Source organism: Hypanus sabinus, chromosome 9 (assembly GCF_030144855.1).
Source record: "Hypanus sabinus isolate sHypSab1 chromosome 9, sHypSab1.hap1, whole genome shotgun sequence".
Taxonomy (NCBI): Eukaryota; Metazoa; Chordata; class Chondrichthyes; order Myliobatiformes; family Dasyatidae; genus Hypanus; species Hypanus sabinus.
The window spans coordinates 50,109,226-50,133,806 of NC_082714.1; the positions used below are offsets into that span (position 1 = coordinate 50,109,226).

General features: G+C 42.2%; 1 protein-coding gene across 1 annotated transcript in view; it reads right to left on the bottom strand.

The window, feature by feature from the left end:
• The window catches only part of gsg1l (gsg1-like), a 586,543-nt gene that overhangs the window by 414,495 nt on the left and 147,467 nt on the right, over positions 1-24,581 (bottom strand). The window contains exon 3 of the mRNA XM_059979659.1: positions 5,105-5,257. Within this exon, the coding sequence (XP_059835642.1) occupies positions 5,105-5,257 (153 nt within the window). The remainder of the gene's footprint in view (positions 1-5,104; positions 5,258-24,581) is intronic.

Below are 24,581 nucleotides of genomic sequence, written 5' to 3' on the forward strand. Positions count from 1 at the left end.
TAAATCAGAATATGTACATTAGAAACAGGCTGAGCCAATCTGATTAACGTTCAAGTACTTTCTGCATGTATATCACACTCGCCTGAGGAGAGATTAGACTGACTGAGCCTGTATTCACTCAGATTTAGAAGAATGAAAAGGGATCTCATTGAAGCATACATAATTCTGACTGGGTTGACAGTCTGGCTGTGGAAAGATGATTTCATTGCTAGGAGGTCTGAAATGAAAGGATAATGTTTCAGGATATGGAGATATTCTTTCAGGATTAAGATGAGGACAGTATTTTTGATTCAGGGAATGATGAACCTATGGGTTTCTCTGTTATATAAGCTATGGAGGCCAAGTTGCTGAATATCTTTAATAATTGGGTGGATAAGTTTCTAGACACTAAAGGCATCGACGTGTGTTATAAATGAGCAAGAATATGGCTGATAGAGGATTGTGGGCCAAATTAAAGATGGTGATGAATCAGCATACAGCAGGGAAGTTTGACAATTTGGCTGAGTGGTGTAATAACAACAATTTCTCACTTATTGTCAGCAAAATCAAGGAATTGATTGTAGACTTCAGGAGATGGCAGGAGTGGTCCATGAGCCAGTCCTCATTGGAGGATCAGAGGTACAGAGGGCTAGCAACTTTAAATCCGTGGGTGTCACTATTTCAGAGGATCTGTCCTGGACCCAGCACGTAAGTGCAACTGTGAAGAAAATACGGCAGCACCTCTACTTCCTTAGGAGACTACGGAATTTCAGCATGACATCTAAAACTTTGACAAGCTTCTACAGAAGGGTAGTGGAGTGTATTGACTGTCTACATCACAGCCTGGTATGGAAACACCAATCCCTTTGAACAGAAAATCCAACAAAAGGTAGCGAATATGGCCCAGTATATCATGGGTAAAACCGTCCTAACCATTGAGCACATCTACATGAAACGCTGTTGTAGGAAAGCAGCACCTATTATCAGAGATCCCCACCACCCAGGCCGTGCTCTCTTCTTGCTGCTGCCGTCAGGAAGAAGGTACAAGAGCTTCAGGACTCATACGACCAGATTCAAGAACAGTTACTACTCCTCAAACATCAGGCTCTTGAATAAAAGAAGATAACTACACTTACTTGCTCCATCACAGATGTTTTCCATAACCAATGATATCACTTTAAGGATTCTCTATCTCATTACCTCACATTCTCATTATTTATTGCTCTTTATTTATATTTGTATTTGCACAGCTTGTTCTCTTCTGCACTCTCGATGATCTTTCACTGATTCTGTTACTGTTACTATTTTATAGATTTGCTGAGTATGTCCACAGGAAAATGAATCTCAGGGTTGTATGTGGTGACATAAATGTATATTGATAATATAATTCACTTTGAACTTTGAGCCATGATCATACTGAATGGCGGAGCAGATTTGAAGGCCTGAATGGACAGCTCCTTCTCCTGCCTTCTATGTTTTTGTTCATCTGTGTACATGTGATGGGCGTATACTGAGATCACTGGGCTTGCTCATTAGTGCTGTTACATGTAAATATCTTTTGGACCTCTAAGGTCAGTGATACGTACTGAGTAGCTTTTTCCCAGAGACTGTATTCCCACTCCACTACTAACAACTGAGGCTACACCGACATTTCCAGGAATTCCAGAACACTGATCTTCCTCATCTCTTTCCTCTCGTTCTTCATCTCTTTCCTCCCATCCCTACTGATTGTACAATCAGTACATTTACAGACCCACCATTACAGATATTTACACCACACGTTGCATCCGCAAAGCAAACAGCATTATGAAAGACCCCACACACCGCTCATACAAACTCTTCTCCCTCCTGCCATCTGGGAAAAGGCTCCGAAGCATTCGAGCTCTCACGACCAGACTGTGTAACAGTTTCTTCCCCCAAACCATCAGACTCCTCAATACCCAGCACCTAGACTGACACCAACTTACTGCTCTCTACTGTGCCTATTGTCTTTATTGTACTGCCTGCACTGTTTTGTGCACTTTATGCAGTCCTGTGTAGGTCTGTAGTCCAGTGTAGTTTTTTTGTTGTTTCATGTAGCACCATGGTCCTGAAAAATGTTTTTACTGTGTACTGTACCAGCAGCTACAGTCGAAATGACAATAAAAAGTGACCTGACTTGATCACCTCCGAACCCTACTCCCTGGTAGTGTACTAAAAGATCATCAGATCTCTTGCAAGACTTACTATATCGTACACCAACCTTATTACTCCAGTTGACCCTTCCTCATTCATCTCTTTACGGTCTCTGATCAACCCCCCAGCCTTCCCCTTGGTCATACTCAGCCACCACTCCTCTATCTCGGTCGTGTTCTTCCTCCCATCTGCACACCACCTTAGACTTTCCTTAGTTTCTGCAGAGTACTTCTCTTTGACCTTTGCACTCTATTTCCTCACCACATCTCTTCATACCAATACCGCCCTCCCTTACCCCCACAAACTGGGCCCTACCACAATCATCCACCTCTCTTCCAGAATTCTCTCCTTTTTGTTCCCAATTCCTTTTGACACTGACTAGAGCATAGTTCTGGTCTGCTCCACCTGGAAATCCCAGTAATGGTGGAAAGTGAGATTTAGATACTGTAAGTGTAACTAATTTGGTCAAAAGATAATTTTGAGTGAAAAGCCAAAAACTAAAGCTGCAGATATAGGACGTGTGAAATCAACGTTGGAGATATCAGGACAAGTAGCATCATAAGGTTAATATTTCAAGGCCATCGAACTGTAAATTTGTCCCTCTCCCCACAGATGCTGTCTGACCTTTTTACTAATGTTTAGACATACATCTCCTGATATTGACAAAAAAAGGCAAAGCCCATTCATGAGATATTCTTTAGTGTTAATTGCTAATCCATATTTATCTGCCATTAGTTACCAATAATCAGTACCACACTACAGTTCCAGATAAGGATTATGCAATTATAACAATAAATAACAATTTTGAAAGATATACTATATACTTGCCTCTGGAAAAATAATTACTATATGATATATCTGAATATAATTTGGAAACCAGTGTAATGAAAATTACTAACTGCAGCATTGAAAGTTAATTCACAATAAGAATAATTGGTGTGCTCTTGTAAGGAGAAACTTTCAGTGGGATCTTTGCACATTAGATACTAGACACAGTGAGCATAGTGCAGGACATAGAGTTTAAGAAATGATATTTTTAATTCCCGTTCAATTAAAACCAATTACTCAGCTTCATTCCTCACTTGACCCTTGTCTTCAATCCTCTTGATTTCAGCACTTTCTATCTCTATCTAATCCTGCGTTTACAACTATGAATGAATTGGATGCTCATCCAGTTTTGATCTTCTGTATATTCCTGATGTTAATTTCTTTGCCATTGATGTTCACGGCACCATCTGTCCTTGGACTTTTCAGTCTTCCCTTAAAGTGCCCTCTAAACCCTTCTTCTTTGATTAATGCTTGTGCATTCTAACATTCCCCCAGTTGGCTCAGCATCAATTGTGGTTTCATTCCTCTCAAGTTAAACAGCTCAAATGAACATGTGAAGTACTCAACAAGACCAATAGTGTCGGTTGGGAGAGAAAACTAAAACACACTTGCTTTATAATTTTTCCAGTTTTGATGAAGGCGCTTGAGCTGATGATTAACTCTGCTTACTCCTTTACAATGCTGATTTACCTGCTAAGAGTTTCCAACACTTGGTTTGTATATTCAAATTTCCAGGATCTGCAGTCTTTTCCTCCAGTCTCTATAAAGGGAAGTTCCTCCTCATTTCTTTTATACGGTTTACTGGAGATAACTGTAGGCTAAAAGATCCTGAAGATTCAGGTGATTTTACATGTCAAATGTTACTTATTTCAGTGGGGCATTGACAAGCACCAGAAGTTAAGAACTTCAACTCTGTCTTGTACAACAGAAACCTCCCTACCTCCTCCACAGCTATCAAAATTCAACTGGACTTAAAGTCGGGCCCATTATGTGATAAATTCAACTCTACTCCTTAGGACATGACTAAGCTAATTCTATTCCAGGAGAAAAAAAAATTAATCTGCATCACCCAACCCAAAACCTCAACCATTTTGTTGCCTTCACAAATACCGCCTGATCTGTAGAGCTCTTCCAACAGTTTAGTTTCTGCTCCAGAACCCAACATCAACAGTCGCTAGTGTGTCTATTTCTAACCCTAGTGAGCAATAATACTCAGAGGGAGAAGTGGTTGGGAAAGTGCGAATCTGTAGTCCATATTTTTACTGGGTTCACTGAAGTTTAACAGAATTAAATGGGGAAATAATTGTGGTCTCTACCCAACAAAAACACAGCAAGAGAGGATTTGGAATCCAAACACTATCCATTTACTACTCCATGGCTAATTTAAGACTACGGGAGGGAGGAACATTGCCTGACCCCGGTTAATATTTTAAAGGACGAATTGTGAATTCTAAAATGTAGTACAAAAACCATGTATTCACACCAGTAAATTCTGATTTTTTACATCTGTACTGTATAATATTTTTTTACCTTTCCATTGACAAACTCCTCTTTAAGAAGTGCTGAATGGGGTTCTCCACATTCTGAAATGATCCAAGTGCACCATTTCTTTGTTTGAGATTTAGCAGTAGAGTCCTTAACCAGGCATTAAGCTCCCTTATTCAACTGGCCTAACAACTGTTCTGAAGAAAGATCACCAGTCTGAAACAGTAACTCTGTTCCTCTCTCCAGACGTGCTGGCTGACCTGTGAGCACTTTCAGCTTTATCTTATTTCTGTAATAATTGTTTTGGGTAACAATTCTTGAGGGAAGATGGAGTGCATTAGGTCTTACCTGGAAACTGGTCCCTAGGACGTCATTGTTTTGTACAAATCTTGGTGCTTAGCATGAAATAGTTTTCCTCCATACTGTCTCCTAATCTTTTTTTGGAGGTTCACCTTTGGATTCAGTCTTACTGCTCTTTTCCATATTCTCAGCAACGCCTTCATTATTTTGTGGAACAATATCAAAATTGATTTGACATTTCTGACAGAAACTCCAAATGAAGGAAGCCCCGAATGCATATCAGCAGAAAGTTAGGCTTTAGTTTGCTCTAAGTTTTAAAAATGGGAATTTAACTTACCTGACAGAACAGTGAAGACAGCGGCAAATGCATTGAGTTTGAGGCCATCTATCATGTTGCTTGAGTGAAAGAGTTCCAGGCACATCAGGCTGAAACCAACAACTAAGAGCACGATATATAAAACTTCAGAGATAAGTGCCAGCCAAAGTACACCTGAAACACAGGAAACGTAGACTGAGAAACCAGGCCCGTGCATACCTGAGGCTACCAGAACAAGCTGTTGTACAGACCATGATGTGAACTGAGAGGAAGGATTAGTATCAGGTTTATTACCACTGGTTTATTTGACATGAAATGGCTGTTTTGTGGCAGCAGTGCAATGTAAAGAAGTGAGAATTACTGAAATTACAATACAAACGTAAATAAGGAGTAAGTTCATGGGTTCACGGACCGTTCAGAAATCTGATGGGAGAGGGGAAGAAGCTGACTATGTAATTGTTACTTACCTGCAAGATGGAAAGGTGAATTAAGATATTACCATAATATTGATTAAAAGTGAACCAAACATAGCCAAATACAAATAACTCTGGGGAAAAAGTTAGGATATTTTCCTAAATATTATATCAGAACTTGAAGAATATTGTAAAAGGGTGAACTATGAATTCTAAAATATAGAACTAAAACCATACTAGTAAATTCTGAAAAAAAAATCTCATTTTTATTATATAGTATTTTTAATAACTGTGGCAGAATTGATGTTTAGAATTAATGGAACAATGAACTTTGACTGTATTATTAAAATCCAGCCAATCTCTGACTTTCAGCCAAAAGGCTCTCTTATCCTTTCACTGCCTGTGTTACTTAAGGAAGTGAAGGTCCATCTTGTGTTGAAATCTGCAATGTGAGTTTCTTGAACTTGAATTTCTCTTTCCAAGTCAAAAATTCCTACATCCCCTTCCAATCATAGGCACATGGTAGTCTGTAGCTCTCAGCCACTGACTAATGATCCCAACAGAAATCCTGAGGTCCATTGGCCAGCACTTCACCAACAAGAATAAAGTTGCAGCTAAAACAGCAGTTTAATAAACCCAGACAAAAGGGGGAAACACAATACAACTTTAAAGAGGTAGTAAGCTTGCTCCAGCATCTGTAAGAGGGAAAAGTTGACCGCTAACTTGTCTGAGAATGTATTTGATGTTCTGCTATAAGAGAGGATGCCAACTGACATCACTATCCGCTAAGGAGAAGGAGATTTGTGAGGGTAGTTTTTGCATAGAGCGTGTTAGGTGCCTGGTACACACTGACATGGGAAGTGGTAGTAGCAGGTAATACAGTGCCATTTTATTTGAACAGGCAGGGAATAGAGGAATATGGACTATACGGGATGATCGTACAATGGCATCATCTTCAGTGCAGACATGGTACATAAAGGACCTGTTCCAGGGCTGTACACTTGGATGTTCTATTTTAATAAATTCAAGGACCTTAAATACAGCAGCATGGCATTTGTGGAAGGAGGTATCTGCGGCAATAAGTCTTTTATCAATAATAATAAAAATCCCTTGAAGTTTAATGACCTCACAAAATCAGCAAATATCCTTGAATTTTACTATCATTGAAGCAAGTGAGAATGAGTATTCTGCACCCTAGCTTTTCACCGATGGTCTTTCAACTTGCCATGATGTTTCTGTAATATTTAAACCGACTGAGTCATCTGTCTCATGTCACATAAAGCATGCTAGCTGCTGAGTGCTTCATGTTATAGGCCCGCTTTTTCTTTCACCCTCCGCTGTTCTCATTTTCTTGTAACAAATTTTGTCTGCAGGGCACAGAAGAGGTACGAACTGTTATTACAACACCTTCCACCTACAAGGAACACTGACATAATATTTCAGAGAAGGGCAGCCTGCTGGGAGATTAGTCTCAAACCTCTGCCTACCAAACCACAATAAAGAGACACAGATACTGGAAACGACAGCCACTGCTCTCTGGAAATGGAGATACGGAAAGAGCTCATTATCACATGCTGCACCTTTTCCAATTTGATTTTTGTCCATTCTAGAAATACCAGTTTTATAACAAGAGACTAACGTAAAACATAGCATTTGTAGGCACTCCATCTTGCATTTTATGTGGAGATGCTTTGCAAGAGATTGGAAGAATACAGATCTCCACCAAATGACAAAATTTGGAAAGGGTTCAAAGTTAAAAGTTCAAAATAAATTTATGATGAAAGTACTGAAACCCCTTTCTACTAGAGATCTCTAGAAACAGCTGTTTAGCTAACAAGCCAATGGACTCAGTTGTGAGAAAACCACCTTTCTCCAACTCTGCATGTCTAGGGTCGATATGATTTGGGTCCCAGCAGGCCGGGAGAACCAGGATGTTTCAATCACCCGGACCTCAATCTGAGCAAATACGGTGTAAATGCTGCCTACTTGCAATTACCTGTCGGCAAGAAATAACAGATCCTACACTGCATACAATTATAAAGAAAGTATATTTACAAACTTAAGCTTTATTGAATAGTTAGTAGGGGAAGGACAAAAGAAAAAAAGGGTTCATCACAGTTAACCCTGTCCAAACGTGCGCATTCAGTCAGCCTTCCTTATCTGCGAGGGATTGGTTCCGGGACCCCCCACGGATACCAAAAAACGTGAATGTTCTATTTAACCTCTCTCAGTGCGGTGGACTTTAGGACCCAGCGCAGCTCTGAACCCGCAGTGTTTCTATTCACGAAAATAAACATGATCATGACTGAAAATAAAGTGGAAGTAATAAAGTGATCTGAAAGAGGTGAAACACCATCAGTCATTGGAAAAGTGTTAGGCTACTGTCCGTCAACGATCGGAACAATTTTAATGGAGCATGTGAAAGGCCCTGCCCCAATGAAAGCTACAATTATTACTAAGAAAAGGCAATGGTTTAATTATTGAAACACATATATTTCTTAAGTGTTTTATATAACCATATAACAATCACAGCACGGAAACAGGCCATCTCGGCCCTCCTAGTTCGTGCCGCACTCTTAATCTCACCTAGTCCCACCTACCTGCACTCAGCCCATAACCCTCCACTCCTTTCCATATAGCTATCCAATTTTACCTTAAATGACACAACTGAACTGGCCTCTACTACTTCTACAGGAAGCTCATTCCACACAGCTATCACTCTCTGAGTAAAGAAATACCCCCTCGTGTTTCCCTTAAACTTTTGCACCCTAACTCTCAAATCATGTCCTCTCATTTGAATCTCCCCTACTCTCAATGGAAACAGCCTATTCACGTCAACTCTATCTATCCCTCTCAAAATTTTAAATACTTCGATCAAATCCCCCCTCAACCTTCTACGCTCCAATGAATAGAGACCTAACTTGTTCAACCTTTCTCTGTAACTTAAGTGCTGAAACCCAGGTAACATCCTAGTAAATCGTCTCTGCACTCTCTCTAATTTATTGATATCTTTCCTATAATTCGGTGACCAGAACTGTACACAATATTCCAAATTTGGCCTTACCAATGCCTTGTACAATTTTAACATTACATCCCAGCTTCTGTACTCAATGCACTGATTTATAAAGGCCAGCATTCCAAAAGCCTTCTTCACCACCCTATCTACATGAGACTCCACCTTCAGGGAACTATGCACTGTTTTTCCTAGATCTCTCTGTTCCACTGCATTCCTCAATGCACTACCATTTACCCTGTATGTTCTATTTGGATTATTCCTGCCAAAATGTAGAACCTCACACTTCTCAGCATTAAACTCCATCTGCCAACGTTCAGCCCATTCTTCTAACCAGCATAAATCTCCCTGCAAGCTTTGAAAACCCACCTCATTATCCACAACACCTCCTACCTTAGTATCATCGGCATACTTACTAATCCAATTTACCACCCCATCATCCAGATCATTTATGTATATTACAAACAACATTGGGCCCAAAACAGATCCCTGAGGCACCCCGCTAGTCACTGGCCTCCATCCCGATAAACAATTATCCACCACTACTCTCTGGCATCTCCCATCTAGCCACTGTTGAATCCATTTTATTACTCCAGCATTAATACCTAACGACTGAACCTTCTTAACTAACCTTCCATGTGGAAATTTGTCAAAGGCCTTGCTGAAGTCCATATAGACTACATCCACTGCCTTATCCTCGTCAACATTCCTCGTAACTTCTTCAAAAAATTCAATAAGGTTTGTCAAACATGACCTTCCACGCACAAATCCATGCTGGCTACTCCTAATCAGATCCTGTCTATCCAGATAATTATAAATACTATCTCTAAGAATACTTTCCATTAATTTACCCATCACTGATGTCAAACTGACAGGTCTATAATTGCTAGGCTTACTTCTAGAACCCTTTTTAAACAATGGAACCACATGAGCAATACGCCAATCCTCCGGCACAATCCCCATTTCTAATGACATCTGAAAGATCTCTGTCAGAGCTCCTGCTATCTCTACACAAACTTCCCTCAAGGTCCTGGGGAATATCCTGTCAGGACCCGGAGATTTATCCACTTTTAAATTTCTTAAAAGCGCCAGTACTTCCACCTCTTTAATTGCCATAGGTTCCATAACTTCCTTACTTGTTTCCCACACCTTACACAATTTAATATCCTTCTCCTTAGTGAATACCGAAGAGAAGAAATCATTCAAAATCTCTCCCATCTCCCTCGGCTCCACACATAGTTGACCACCTTGATTCTCTAAGGGACCAATTTTATCCCTCACTATCCTCTTGCTTTTAATATAACTGTAGAAACCTTTCGGATTTACTTTCACCTTATTTGCCAAACCAACCTCGTATCTTCTTTTAGCTTTTCTAATCTCTTTCTTAAGATTCCTTTTACATTCTTTATACTCCTCAAGCAATTCCTTTACTCCATGCTGCCGATATCTATTGTAGACACCCCTCTTTTTCCAAACCAAGTTTCTAATATCCCTTGAAAACCATGGTGCTTTCAAACCTTTAACCTTTCCTTTCAACCTAACAGGAACATAAAGATTCTGTACCCTCATAATTTCACCCTTAAATGACCTCCATTTCTCTATTACATCCTTCCCATAAAACAACTTGACCCAATCCACTCTGTCTAAATCCCTTCGCATCTCCTCAAAGTTAGCCTTTCTCCAATCAAAAATCTCAACTCTAGTTCCAGTCCTGTCCTTCTCCATAATTATATTGAAGCTAATGCTATTGTGATCACTGGACCCGAAGTGCTCCCCAACACATACATCTGTCAGCTGACCTATCGCATTCCCTAACAGGAGATCCAACACTGCCCCATCTCTAGTCGGTACTTCTATGTATTGTTGCAAAAAACTATCCTGCACACATTTCACAAACTCTAAACCATCCAGCCCTTTCACAGAATGAGCTTCCCAGTCTACGTGTGGAAAATTAAAATCTCCCACAAACACCACCTTGTGTTTACTACAAATATCTGCTATCTCCTTACACATTTGCTCTTCCAACTCACGCTCCCCATTAGGTGGCCTATAAAACACTCCTATCAGTGTTACTACACCCTTCCCATTCCTCAATTCCACCCAAATGGGCTCCCTAGAGGAGCTCTCTAATCTATCCTTCCAAAGCACCGACATAAGATTTTCTCAGACAAGCAATGCAACACCTCCTCCTCTGGCCCCTCCTACTCTATCACACCTGAAGCAACTAAATCCAGGAATATTTAGTTGCCAATCACACCCTTCCTGCAACCATGTTTCACTAATAGCTACAACATCATAATTCCAGGTAGCATTCCACACTTTAAGCTCATCCACCTTTCTTACAATGCTCCTAGCATTAAAATAGATACATTTAAGATACTCTCCACCTCCTCCTCTCTTTTCATCCCTAACAATGCATTCCAATTTATTATCCTTTTCTTTCTTCTCCCCTACATCTTCGGGCTGAGCGCATCCCTTCTCCATCACCTGCTTTTTCTCCCTCACACACAGTCTACTTACTTGCTCTACTGGTGAACTAACCTCCTCTCTCATAGTTTCCTCAAATTGATTCCCCCCCCCCACCATCTTACTAGTTTAAAGTCTGCCCTGTAGCCCTAGCAAACCTCCCTGCTAGGATATTGGTCCCCCCACGATTCAAGTGTAACCCGTCCTTCTTGAACAGGTCACGTCTGCCCCAGAAGAGGTCCCAATGACCCAGAAACTTGAATCTCTGCCCCCTACTCCAATCCCTCAGCCATGCATTCATCCTCCACCTAATTCCATTTCTACTCTCACTGTTGCGTGGCACAGGCAGTAATCCCAAGATTACTACCTTTGCGGTCCTTCTTCTTAACTGCCTTCCTTACTCCCTGTACTCTCGTTTCAGGACCTCTTCCCCTTTCCTACCTATGTCATTAGTACCTACATGTACCAGGACCTCTGGCTCCTCACCCTCCCACTTCAGGATATCTTGGACGCAATCAGAAACGTCCCAAACCCTGGCACCAGGGAGGCAAACTACCATCTGGAACTCCCGATCACCTCCACAGAACCGCCTGTCTGAACCCCTGACTATCAAATCCCCTATTACTATGGACCTCTTTCTTCTATCCCTACCCTTCTTACCTTTCTATATGCACAGAAAGGTAAAATATATACTATATACTAAGACAAACGTTTGACTAACTGATGCTAAATAATACCGCATGTACCTGTTCAGACTTCAAATCTGACTTAAAGACGGATTCAGGAAAGGAACTTGTTCATAGCCCAGGGACTTTTAAATCATCTCTAGATTACTTATAATACCTAATACATTGTAAATGCTATGTAAATAGTTGTTGTACTGTACTGTTTAGGGAATAATGACAAGAAAAAATAGTCTGTACATGCTCAAACAACAAGTGCTGGAGAGAGAGCTTCCGGGTTTTCCCTAAAGGAATAGGCCATTCGGCCCTTCTAGCCAGCACCACCATACACTGTGATCATGGCTGATCATACACAATCAGTACCCCGTTCCTGCCCTCTCCCCATGTCCCTTGACCCCACTATTTTCCCGGTCTGCGGTTGGTTGAATTAGTGCGTGCGGAACCTGCGGATAAGGAGGGCTGACTGTAATTTGGAGCTCATCTTGAAGTTGTCTTTAACTCTCACACTGGACCCATGGTCTGTGTGAAAGCACATACTACCTTCTGAACTTCGCTTGAAATCCATCTTGAACAAATGGGCTCCCCCACAGGAGGACTGGTCCTCTCTTCTTGAAGCCATTCATCTGCACAAAGCACCTTGTGCAATAGGGATGGCATCATACACCATCTTCCCAGCTCCCAACAAAACAACCTCAACCCACACCAGTGTCCGTCACAAAAACCTCTCCACCCAGCATTCTCTGGAACCCTCTCCCAAATCCACCATCCTGATTGGCTGACACAACATTCCTAAGTTGAACAGCATAGTCCCTTACTTTTAGCTCAAACCCAAACATGCTAAAAGCAGAACAGACTACTCTTACTGAACTGCTAAAATTAAATATCTACAGCATAGCAGTAAAAATCTAAACCAGGGCATTACAGTCCATATATACAATCCTGAAATTCATTTTCTTGTGGGCATTCACAGTAAATACATGAAGCCCAGCAGAATCAATGAAAGACTGTACCCAATAAGACAAACAACCAATGTGCAAAAGACAATGAACTCCAAATGCAAAAAAAAGAAATAATAATAAATATAAAGTATGTAAGTAATAAATATTGAGAATATGAGATGAAGAGTACTTGAAAATGAGTCCATAGGTTTAGGGAACATTTCAGTTGAACTGTTGAATTTGAGTGAAATTGTCCTCTCTGTTTCTACAGCCTGATGGTTGAGAGGTAATAACTGCTACTGAACCTAGTGGTGTAAGTCCTGAGGCTCCTGTACCTTCTTCCTGATGGCAGCAGTGAGAAGAGAGCATGGCCTGGATGGTGGGGGACCCTGGTGAATGATGCTGTCTACCTGCGACAGCACCTCTGTGTAGATGTGCTCAAGGAGAGGGTGAGATTTAACCGTGATGGACTGGGCCATATCCACTACTTTTTATAGGCTTTTTCATTCCATGCCAGGCTGTGATGCAACCAGTCAATATATTCTCACCACACATCTATAGCAGTTTGTTAAAGAAGTTTATTAAAGTTTTAGACAATATGCCAATCTTTGCAAACTTCTAAGAAAGTAAAGGCACTGCCATGCTTTCTTTGTAATGGTACTTCCAGGCTGTACCCAGACAGATCCTCTGAAATTTAAAGTTGCTGACCCTCTCCACTTCTGATCCCCAAATGATGACTGACTGATGCCCCTCTGGTTTCCTCCTCCTGAATTCAATAATCAGCTCCTTGGTCTTGCTGACATTGAGTGAGAGATTATTGTTGTGGCACCATTCAGCCAGATTTTCAATCTCCCTCCTATATACTGATTCATCACCACCTTTGATTCAGCCAGCTACAGTGGTGTCGTCAGCAAACTTAATTTTGGCATTGGAGCTCTGCTTAGCCTCATAGTCATAACTATAAAGTGAGTTGAGCAAGGGGCTAAGCACACAGCCTTGTGGTGAACCTGTGCTGATGGAGATTGTGGAGAAGATGTTGTTGTCAATCTGAACTGACTGGGGTCTGCAAGCAAGGAAATTGAGGATCCAGTTGCACAAGAAGTTATTGAGGCCTAGGCCTTGAAGCTTATTGATTAGCTTTGAGGCGATAATAGTATTGAATGCCGAGCTGTAGTCAATGAAGAGCAACTTCTTGTATGTATCTTCCAGATATTCCAGGGTTGAGTGAAGAACCAATGAAATGGCAGCTGCTGTTGACCTGTTGTGACAGTAGGTAAATTGGAGCGGCTCCAGGTCACTTCTCAGGCAGGAGTTGATTTGCTTCATCACCAACCTCTCAAAGCACTTCATCACAGTGGCTGTAAGTGCTAATGCGTGATAGTCACTTAGGCAGGTTACCTTTCTTCTTTGGCATCAGCATAATTGATGCAACTCAGCAGTGCCTGTAATCGTTGGTGAAATACTCCCGTTGTGCTCCACAGTCAAATTCACACTAGTTATGACCACTGAAATGTCAGGAATCTAAAGTTTTATTGTAACAACTGTATTAATATAGCACTCTTAAAACCGAAAACTGACACTGAGCTATAAAATGAAGTAACTGAGAGATGGCAAACATTTTGAACAAATAGATAGACATTGGGGAAGATCTAAAAGGTGCAAAGGGATAGCAAAGTGGAGAGATTAAGGGAGGGAATTTCCACGTTTAGGCCTTTGACAAATTAAGTAATAGCCAAAAGTGGAGCGGTAGTGAAATGGCCACAAAGCGAAGAATGCAGAGGACGGCAGGGATAGAGGAAGTGCCACAGGTAGGGTGGGTTGTAAGCACGGAAGGATTGAAAGCAAACATGAGAAGTTCAAAGCTTGGCCATTGTTTAACCTGGTTCCAATGTTTGCCCATGAGCTGCAGCCGCTGGGGGGCAGCATTTGGTGCAACTCATTCCAGGACCAATGTACTTCGGATATCCTGAGGTTTATGGTGGGAAGAAGGAAGGATGCCAGTCGGGAGCTGGTCTAACCATGACAAAGGCTTAATGAGGAGGTTCAGCTGCAAATGAGCAGAGCGGGTGTTGAGTCAACATCTGGGCTTTGGTAGCGACTGTCTGTGGAAAGAGCAGCACCAGTTATCAGATGTGTACTTGTGGAATGACCATCCATTCTAAGATGAAACTGATGGGATCTAAGCACATCACACCAGATACATCTCTGTAACTTGGCCAAATAACACACTACTGTAGCTGTGCTAACATGAGGATTTAGCTTTTGGTGAATTGTCACGCTATGGAGGTACCTCCCATGTCCAACCTCTAAAATATCTGAGCTGACAGTGGCCTGAGGGGAGATAGAAAACATTGAAATCCTGCAGCACAATACAGGCCTTTCAGCCCACAAAGTTGTGCTGGACTTGTCCCCACCTTAGAAATTACTAGGCTTACCTATTGCCCTCTATTTTTCTAAGCTCCATGTACCTATCCAAAAGTGTCTTAAAAGACCCTATTGTATCCGCCTCCACCACCGTTGCTGGCAGCCCATTCCACGCACTCACCACTCTCTGAGTAAAAACCTTACCCCTGACATCTCCTCTGTACCTACTCCCCAGCACCTTAAACCTGTGTCCTCTTGTGGCAACCATTTCAGTCCTCGGAAAAAGCCTCTGACTATCCACACAATCAATGCCTCTCATCATCTTATACACCTCTATCAGATCACCTCTCATTCTCCGTCACTCCAAGGAGAAAAGGCTGAGTTCACTCAACCTATTCTCTTAAGGCATGCTCCCCAATCCAGGCAACATCCTTGTAAATTTCCTTTGCACCATTTCTATGGCTTCCACATCCTTCCTGTAATGAGGCAACCAGAACTGAGCACAGTGCTCCAAGTGGGGTCTGACCAGGGTCCTATGTAGCTGCAACATTACATCTTGACTCCTAAATTCAATTCCACAATTGATGAAGGCCAATACACCATACACCTTCTTAACCACAGAGTCAACCTGCGCAGCTGCTTTGAGCATCCTATAGACTCGGACCCCAAGATCCCTCTGATCCTCCACACTACCAAGAGTCTTACCAGTAATGCTATATTCTGCCATTATATTTGACCTATCAAAATGAACCACCCCACACTTATCTGGGTTGAACTCCATCTGCCACTTCTCAGCCCAGTTTTGCATCCTATCGACGATGCAGCAAGGGTTGGCTGATTCTGAGGAAAGGTGGAGAAAGGAGAATCATGTGCATGGGCAGAAGCCATTGGGGAATAAGAGAAGTCAGAGAGGATTAGATATGTAGATACCTTCATTGTCAATCCATTCCAGGACTGACAACACTCACAACCACACCTGTGAGGGCCAGCAGAGACTTTTCCAATGGGGATAAATTTCCTTGTTCTCCTCCAGTTTCTTGCAACTGCCACTGTCTATGTCCTGCATCCTCCTAAAAGACAAGTGGGAATGTGCTGTGGGGTCTCTTGCATTGGCTGGGAAGATGATCTTGTTTAACAGCTGCCCGTGAGGGCCAGCTATCAAATTTTGGCTTGAGCTTGCAACAATGCCAGATGTGCTAAGGCTGTGCCCTAACTGCAGTAAACTGGTGACAGGAGACTGATTGGGGTCCGTGGATTGTGGCAAGAGGTGCAAATGCGAGGAAATGCATTTGAAGATGAACTCACACACCTAGACAACTTCTGTAAATTTAAATTTCATCTCACTTTATATTCACGTAATTGAGTAAATCTCTTGACTAAGATATTGCTTGCACCTCCTGAGCATAAGCCAAGGAGGCATCTGTTGTTCCCCCTCTATCTCCTCTTCCCTCACTCCTACAGAGGCAGGGAACAAATCTCTCCTTGCCCAGAGTCATGCACTGTTTTCAAACTGTGGAGTGCTCACTGCTGAACCCTGAACCATACCTCAGAGCATCATGATTCTTCTTTGCCCCTGCTGGCTGGTTAATAGTTCCAGTAATGCTATCAACAATCTGAATTTATTTAAATATGCATCCAGCAATGCAATAATTGGGAACTGGCTAATGATGTTTCAGGGAGATTATGGTTCCATTGAAACCATTGAAAGTGTGACAATCAGAACTACTAACTCTATTTCTCTCTCCACCAGTGCTGCTTACTTTGATGAACATTTCTTCCATCTTTTATTGTTATGAATGGTGCACGTGAATCTCTTAAAAAGTAATTTACAAGGAAGATTTTTTTAAATGTCATCTGTATCTTTATTCAAAATCAAATTTATTATCACTACCATACAGTATGTCATGAAATTTGTTGTTTTGTAGCAGCAATACAGTGCAAGACATAAAAATTACTGTAAGTTACAAAAATACATAAAATGTGCAAAACTGAGGACCGATCATAGACCTCTTCAAGACCTGATGGCAGAGGTGAAGAAACCGTTCCTAAAGTATTGAGTGTCGGTCTTTAGGTTCCTGTACCTTCTCTTTGATGGTAGTAACAGGAAGAGGGAATGACTGAGATAGTGAAGGTCCTTAATGATGGATCCTGTCTTCTTGAAGCACCACCTCTTGAAGATGTCCTTGACTGTGGGGAGGGTTGTGTCCATGATGGAGTGGGCTGATTAGATAATCCTTGTCAGCCCCTTGCGATCCTGCACGTTGGAGCCTCGATAGCAGGTGGTGATGGAACAGGTCAGAATGCTCTCTATCGTTCATATGTAGAAAATTGCAAGAGTCTATGATGACAAACTAAATGTTCTCAAGCTCCTAATGAAGTAGAGCTGCTAGTGAACCTTCTTCATGACTACATCATTGTGTTGGGCCAAAGTCAGATCTTCCAAGATGTTGATGCCCAGGAACACCATGCTACTGAACCTTTCAACCACTGATCCCTCAGTGAGGACATGTATGTGTGCTTTCGACTTCCTTAAGTTCACAATTGAATCTTTGGCCTTGACATTGAGTGTAAGGTTGTCGTTGTGACACCACTCAACCAGCTGATCTATCTCACTCCGGTATGCCTTCTCATCGCCATCCGAGATTCTGCCAACAGTAGCCGTGTTATCAGCAAATTTATCAATGGCATGTGAGCCTAGCCACACTGTCATGAGTGCAGAGAAAGTAGAGCAGTGGGCTAAGCACGCATCCTTCAGATGAGCCCGTGTTAATTGTCAGCAAGGAGGAATAGTGTTGGTGGGATACTCCTGAGATTGTTTGCTTGATTATGTCGACTTTTGCATGTTGCTTGATCAATCCAATTTTAGTTATAACCATTACTTCTCCTCAACTACCATTAAATATTTCAAAGTCTGATTTGGAACCATCATATACTGCACTCGATTGCTTATTCTACGCAATACATACCTCTCCAAAGACATACAAAATAAAGATTCCTTGAATTTTATTAATACTGATAGACTGTATCAGAAATTGGCAACAGAAGCCTCACCTTCAGCAGTTTCGACTGAGTCATTTGTTTTAATCAGTAGGTACAGGGCTATGCCTGCAGTGGTGGTGTTTCATCAGGAAAGCAGATGGAAGAATAAGGGTTCAAATAACTGAAGATGGAAGATATTTTAAATGATTCTATGCATTACTACAAGTGCAGTTGTACCATTCAACCTGAAAGAATTGGTGCTGTAGTGGTTTAGGATCAATAAGCTGATGAATCAAGTCCAACAAATTCATATCTCTAGAAAGCTGAGCTGCTCTCCCTTCACCAGGAATTGTATTTCAAGTGGCAGCAGAAAGAGCACAAGATTCTGCAGATGCTGAAAATCTTGAGCAACACACAATATGCTGGAGGAACTCAGCATGTCAGACGGTATATAGGTTGACATTTTGGGCCAAGACCTTTCATCAGGACTGGAAAGGAAGCAGGGAGAGGCCAGAATAAGAAGGTGGAGGGAGGGGAAAAAGCTGGCAGGTGATACCAGGAGAGGGGGAAGGTGGGTGGGTGGTGGATGGAGAAATGAAGTGATTATCTGGGAGGTGATAGATGGAACAGGTAAGGCACTGAAGAAGGAATCTAATTGGAGAGAGTAGTTGATGATTGAAGAAATGGAAGGTGGAGGGAGAGATGTAGGAGATGGGCAAGTAAGGAGAAGTGAGGAGAGGTGCAAGGGGATCCAGATTGGGAAGTGGAAAAAAGAAATAAAGGAGAGGAAGAATATATTACCGGAAGTTGGAGAAATCAATGTTCATGCCATCAGGTTGGAGACTACACAGATGGAATATGAAGCGTTGCTCAGCCTGAGTGTGGCCTCATCATGGCAGTAGAGGAGGCCATGACAGACACGTTCAAATGGGAAGTCAAATTGAAATGTGTGGCCACCAGGAAATCCTGCCTTTTGTGGTGGACAGAGTGAAGGTGCTTGAAGAAATAGTGCCCTAATCTACATTGAATCTCTCCGATGTAGAGGAGACTGCACTAAGAGCACTGGATACTGTAGATGACCCTGAAAGACTCATGGGTAAAGTGTTGCCTCACCTGGAAGGATTGTTTGGGCATTGAATGGTAGTGATGAAGGACGTTTAGGGATGGGTGTAGTACTTGTCACACTTGTAGGGATAAGTGTCAGGAGGAAGATCAGTGGGGAGAACAAAGGGAGTCATGTGTAGAGTGATTCCTACACAAAGCAAAGGGTTGGGGGGAGGGAGAGATGTGCTTAGTGTAGGATCCCATTGAAAATGTGTATGGAACCAGAGGAAATAGCGGTGGTACTTAATGCATACTTTGCTTCAATTCACTACGGAGAAGGATTTTGGCAACTTTGGCAACAAGGGTTGACTTGCAATGGACTGAAAAGCTTGAGCATGTAGATATTAAGAAAGAGGATGTGCTGGAGCTTTTGGAAAGCATCAAGTTGGATAAGACAGAGGTTACAATGGGACATTGATAGGATGCAAAACTGGGCTGAGAAGTGGCATATGGAGTTCAACCCAGATAAGTGTGAGGTGGTTCATTTTGGTAGGTCAAATATGATGGCAGAATATAATATTAAGGTATGACTCTTGGCAGTGTGGAGGATCAGAGGATCTTGGGGTCCGAGTCCATAGGACGCTCAAAGCTGCTAAACAGGTTGACTCTGTGGTTAAGAAGGCATATGGTGCATTGGCCTTCATCAATCATGGGATTGAGTTTAAGAGCCGAGAGGTAAATGTTGCAGCTATATAGGACCCTGGTCAGACCCCACTTGGAGTACTGTGCTCAATTCTCGTCACCACAATACAGGAAGGATGTGGAAACCATAGAAAGGGTACAGAGGAGATTTACAAGGATGTTGCCTGGAGTAGGGGAGCATGCCTTATGAGAATAGGTAGAGTGCATTTTGCCTTTTCTCCTTGGAGCGACGGAGGATGAGAGATGACTTGATAGAGGTGTACAAGATAATGAGAGGCATTGATTGTGTGGATAGTCAGAGGCTTTTCCCCAGGGCTGAAATAGCTAGCACAAGACAGCATAGTTTTAAGGTGCTTAGAAGTAGGTACAGAGGAGATGTCAGGGGTAAGTTTTTTATGCAGAGAGTGGTGAGTGCATGGAATGGGCTGCCAGCAACGGTGGTGGAGGCAGAAATGATAGGGTCTTTTAAGAGACACCTAGATGGCTACATGGAGCTTTGAAAAATAGTAGGCTATAGGCAAAGCCTCAGTAGTCCTAAGGTAGGGACATGTTTGGCATAGCTTTGTTGGTCAAAGGGCCTGTATTGTGCTGTAGGTTTTCTATGTTTCTAAGATGGCAGAAACTATGGGGAAAGATATGCTGGACGTGGAGGCTCATGGGGTTGTCAGTAAGGGCATGAATGACTCTATCCCTGTCGGGTACAAGAACTATGAGGCTGCATGGATGGGAGATCTCCAGAGGCGATGAAATTGGTGATTGTACAGGAAACAATGGCCTGACGCTCCTTAGTGGGGTCCAGTATGAGCACCTTTGGTTTCAATTTGATGCAATATTATATATAAATTCAAATAAATAATTGCCTAGGATTTGCTTGTTTGGAGATGGCTGGAACCACAACCCCAACCACCTCAGAAACAGAATAAACAGCTGAAAAAGCTATCTGTGTCATTTTTATATGGTTTCACACATTTCCCCAAATTGTTAGTCAAAGCTATAACAGAAGTTCAGCACATTGAGTCTGGAAATTCAAGGCCTACATGTTAATATTCTCAAGTTCTTCCTAACCCAAAACGATGACTGCTCACTTCCCTCCGCAGATGCTACCTGACCTACTGAGTTCCTCCACCATTTTCCATTGCTCCAGATTCCAGCATCTTCAGTTTCTTGTGTCTCCATTTCTTCCAAACTGTTCCAATGAAATCTGATATAGTGATTAATTTTCTATACATGCCAGAAGTGCCCGGTTATTGCATTTCAACATCCTAGCTAAGAAGATTACAAATATCCACTACTTGCATGCTGTATGGTTGTTGCATAAAATTTGTAGCAACTATTTGCCTGGTCTTACTCAATAGCATGGCCTCTGCCATCTGGAAAGATAAATGCCACAGGAACCTGGGAACATTGCCAATTCCATCAACGTTCCTAATTTAGATAGGTAGCACCCTTCCTTTGTAGTCACTGGATCTTCCCATCAAACAACATTATCGGATTTCTTTTATACAAAAATTGCAATCGTTCAAGACAATGTCACAGCATCACGTTTCCATGGCAACAAAGATGATGGGCTTGTAAGCAACTTCCACTTCCTGTAAATCCACACAAAGTCTTTTGTCCGAGATTGTAAAATGAATGCGTTCATTTCAAACATAACAATAACAATCAATACCAACAAGACGAAAGAAAGTGAAAAGGAGCATATCGATAAAATTGTATTTTTGTGCACCTGCTTAATCTTCCATTACAAACAAAAGCTGCAACATGTCAGTTTCAATTACTTTTAACTTTCCCGGGGGTGGGGGGGCTGCCAAAACACATCATATGCCACAATGGAGCTTGCACACTATTCGAAGAGTGACAAAGAGAACAAACAAAGCACTTGTCATTACAATAGCAACAGAATTCATTTTGTCATTGTCTTTCATCATTCCATTATACTTCACACAGCAGAAGATTTCCTGCTCTTTTCAAATCATCAATGAAAACCTGAGGTATTAATATGCCCACCATATGTCAAATTTCAGTCTCAAAGCTATACACTTTCTGTTTTCATTGTATGATGCCCTCTTTTGTCTGTGCACCATAGTGGTGCAGTGGTATTTGCACACAGACTTCAGAACAAGAGGTCAGGGGTTCGAATCTGGCCGCCTCCTTTTCATTTTGTTGTTGAGCTGAGTTTAAATAAATGCTTAATTTGTTTATAAAAAAAAGTCTCAATTCTATATTCATTGTTGCCGTATCATAACAGTACATTGAGGTAGTACAAGGCCAAACAATAACAGAGTGTAGAATAAATGATTACGGTACTGAGAAGGTGCAGTCCAAGTAGACCCTAAGGTGGAAGACCGTGACAGAGTATATTGTAAGGCCAAGAGTCCATCTTACTATGTTAGGGAAATGTTCAATAGTTGACAACAATAGGATAGAAGCAGTCCTTGAACCTGCTAGTAGATGCTTTCAAACTTTTGTATCTTCTTTCAAACTTTTTGTATCTTGACGAGACGGGGAGGAGAAAGAATTCCAGGGAGGCAAGGATCTTTGATTCTGCTAGCTGCAGCAGGCTGAACTGTAATGAATTAGTGAGAGGTAAAGGCAGAGTGCATGGAAGGGTGGCTGGTCTCGTCATGTGCTGAGCTACATCCACAGCTCTGCGCAGTTTCTTGCGCTTGTGGGTTGTACCAGGCTACCACAGCAAGCCGAGATGCAGTCAAACAGAAAACAGGGTGGCATGGTAGCATAGGGTATGCGTTACACTATTACAGCACCAGTGACTCAGGTTCAAATTTGCCACTGTCTGTAAGGAGCTTGAACATTCTCCCCGTGACCGCATGGGTTTCCTCCGGATTCTTTGGATTCCTCCCACATGTACAGGACAATAAATTGAGGGCATGCAATATTGGTGTTGGAAGACCATAAGACATAGGAGTAGGATTAGGCCAACTGGCCCAGCTGGTGTGCTGCACCCTACAGCTTTATAACCCTCCTTGATTACACTCTGTGTCAAGCTACCAAAGATTACGACAAGCTTGGTTTTACCATCAAACCAGGACGGACCGAAGGGTCAGACCAGTGACGCTCACAGATCTCGATTTTGCAGATGACATAGTCCTGCTCTCTGACCAGATGGAGGAAGCACAGCAGCTACTGACAAAAGTGGAAATTGACAGCAATAAAGTTATACTTCACCTAAACGTTAAAAAGACAGAGTACATGGTGTTCAACTACAATGAAGGTACTCTCAAGACCGTAAAGAACGATACCATTAAGAAAATCTTAGACTTCAAGTACCTCAGGTCAAGAATGATGAGTTCGGAGAAGGACATAAAGATATGGAAGGCGCTGGCGTGGAGGGCTATGAACGACATGAAGGAAATCGAGGTTGAACCTGACCAGAGGGGTCAAAAAGAGGATCTTCATAGCAGTCAGAGAGTCCATTCTCACGTACGGAATGGAGACATGGACACTCACCAAGACCATGTGAAAGTCACTAGATGGTTGCTATACACGAATGCTCTGGATGGCTCTTGATGTGAGTTGGCAAAAGCAGATGACGAACGTTGAACTCTATGACGACCTTCCGATGCTCACTACTAAAACCGAGGCGAGTAGACTGCAACTAGCGTGGCACTGTCTACGCCACCCTGAGCTACCTGCTACCCTAGTCATCCCATGGGAGCCCAAGCATGGAAGGATGAACCTTGGGCGCCCTCCCAAGACTACGGTCAACACGCTCCTAGAAGATAGCGGTGCGGCTAATGTAGATGAACTGATCAGACTGATGAAGGAGAGGGAGGAGTGGAGAGTCCGTCATCGTGCCCGACGCTGGCCCCTAGGCCTGAGTTGGTGTAGTAGTAGCAGCCCATCGGCTCTGTTCTACCATTCCATCATGGCTGACTTATTATCCCTCTCAACCTCATTCTCCTGTCTTCTCCCTGTAACCTTTGACACCATCACTAGTCAAGAACTTATCAGCCACCACTTCCAATATACCTAATCACTTGTCCTCGACACCTGTCTCTGGCAATGAATTCCACAGATTTATTACTCCCCGGCTAAAAACATTCCACCTCATCTCTGATCTAAATGGGCATTCCTCTATTCTGACGTGCTGTCTGATTTTAGATTCTCCCACTATAGGAAACATCCTCTCCACATCCACTGGATCTAGGCCTTTCCATATTCTATAGGTTTCAATAAGATCCCTCCTCATTCTTATAAACTCCAGTGAGTACAGGCCCAGAGCCATCCTACACGCCTCATATGTTAACCCTTTCATTCCTGGGATCATTCTCATGAGCCTCCTCTGAACCTTCTCCAATGCCAGCATATTTTTTCTTAGATAGGGGTCCAAAGCTGCACATAATACTCCAAGTGCTGTTTGACGAATGCTTTATAAAGCCTCAGCATTAGATCCCTGCTTTTGTTTTCTACTCCTTTTGAAATGAGGGCTAACATTACATTTTCATTCCTTACCATTGATTCAACTTGAAAGTTAACCTTTAGGGAATCCTGCATGAAGACTCCCAAGCCCCTTTGCACATCTGATTTTTAAATTTTCTCTCTGTTTAGAAAATAGTCCACATCTTTACTCCTTCTAGCAAAGTGCACGGCCATACACTGCCTTATGCTATATTCCATCTGCCACTTCTGCAGACTCCCTACTTCCTCAACACGACCTGCCCTATCACCTACTTTCATACTGTCTGCAAACTTGGCCACAGAGCCATCAATTCCATCATCTAAATCATTGACATATAACACGAAAAGAAGCAACCACTGTGTAACACCACTAGTCACCAGCAGCCAACCAGAAGAGGCTCACTTTATTCCCACTCTTGGCCTCCTACCAGTTAGTTACTCTTCTATCCATGCTTGTACGTAAACTGTAATTTCATG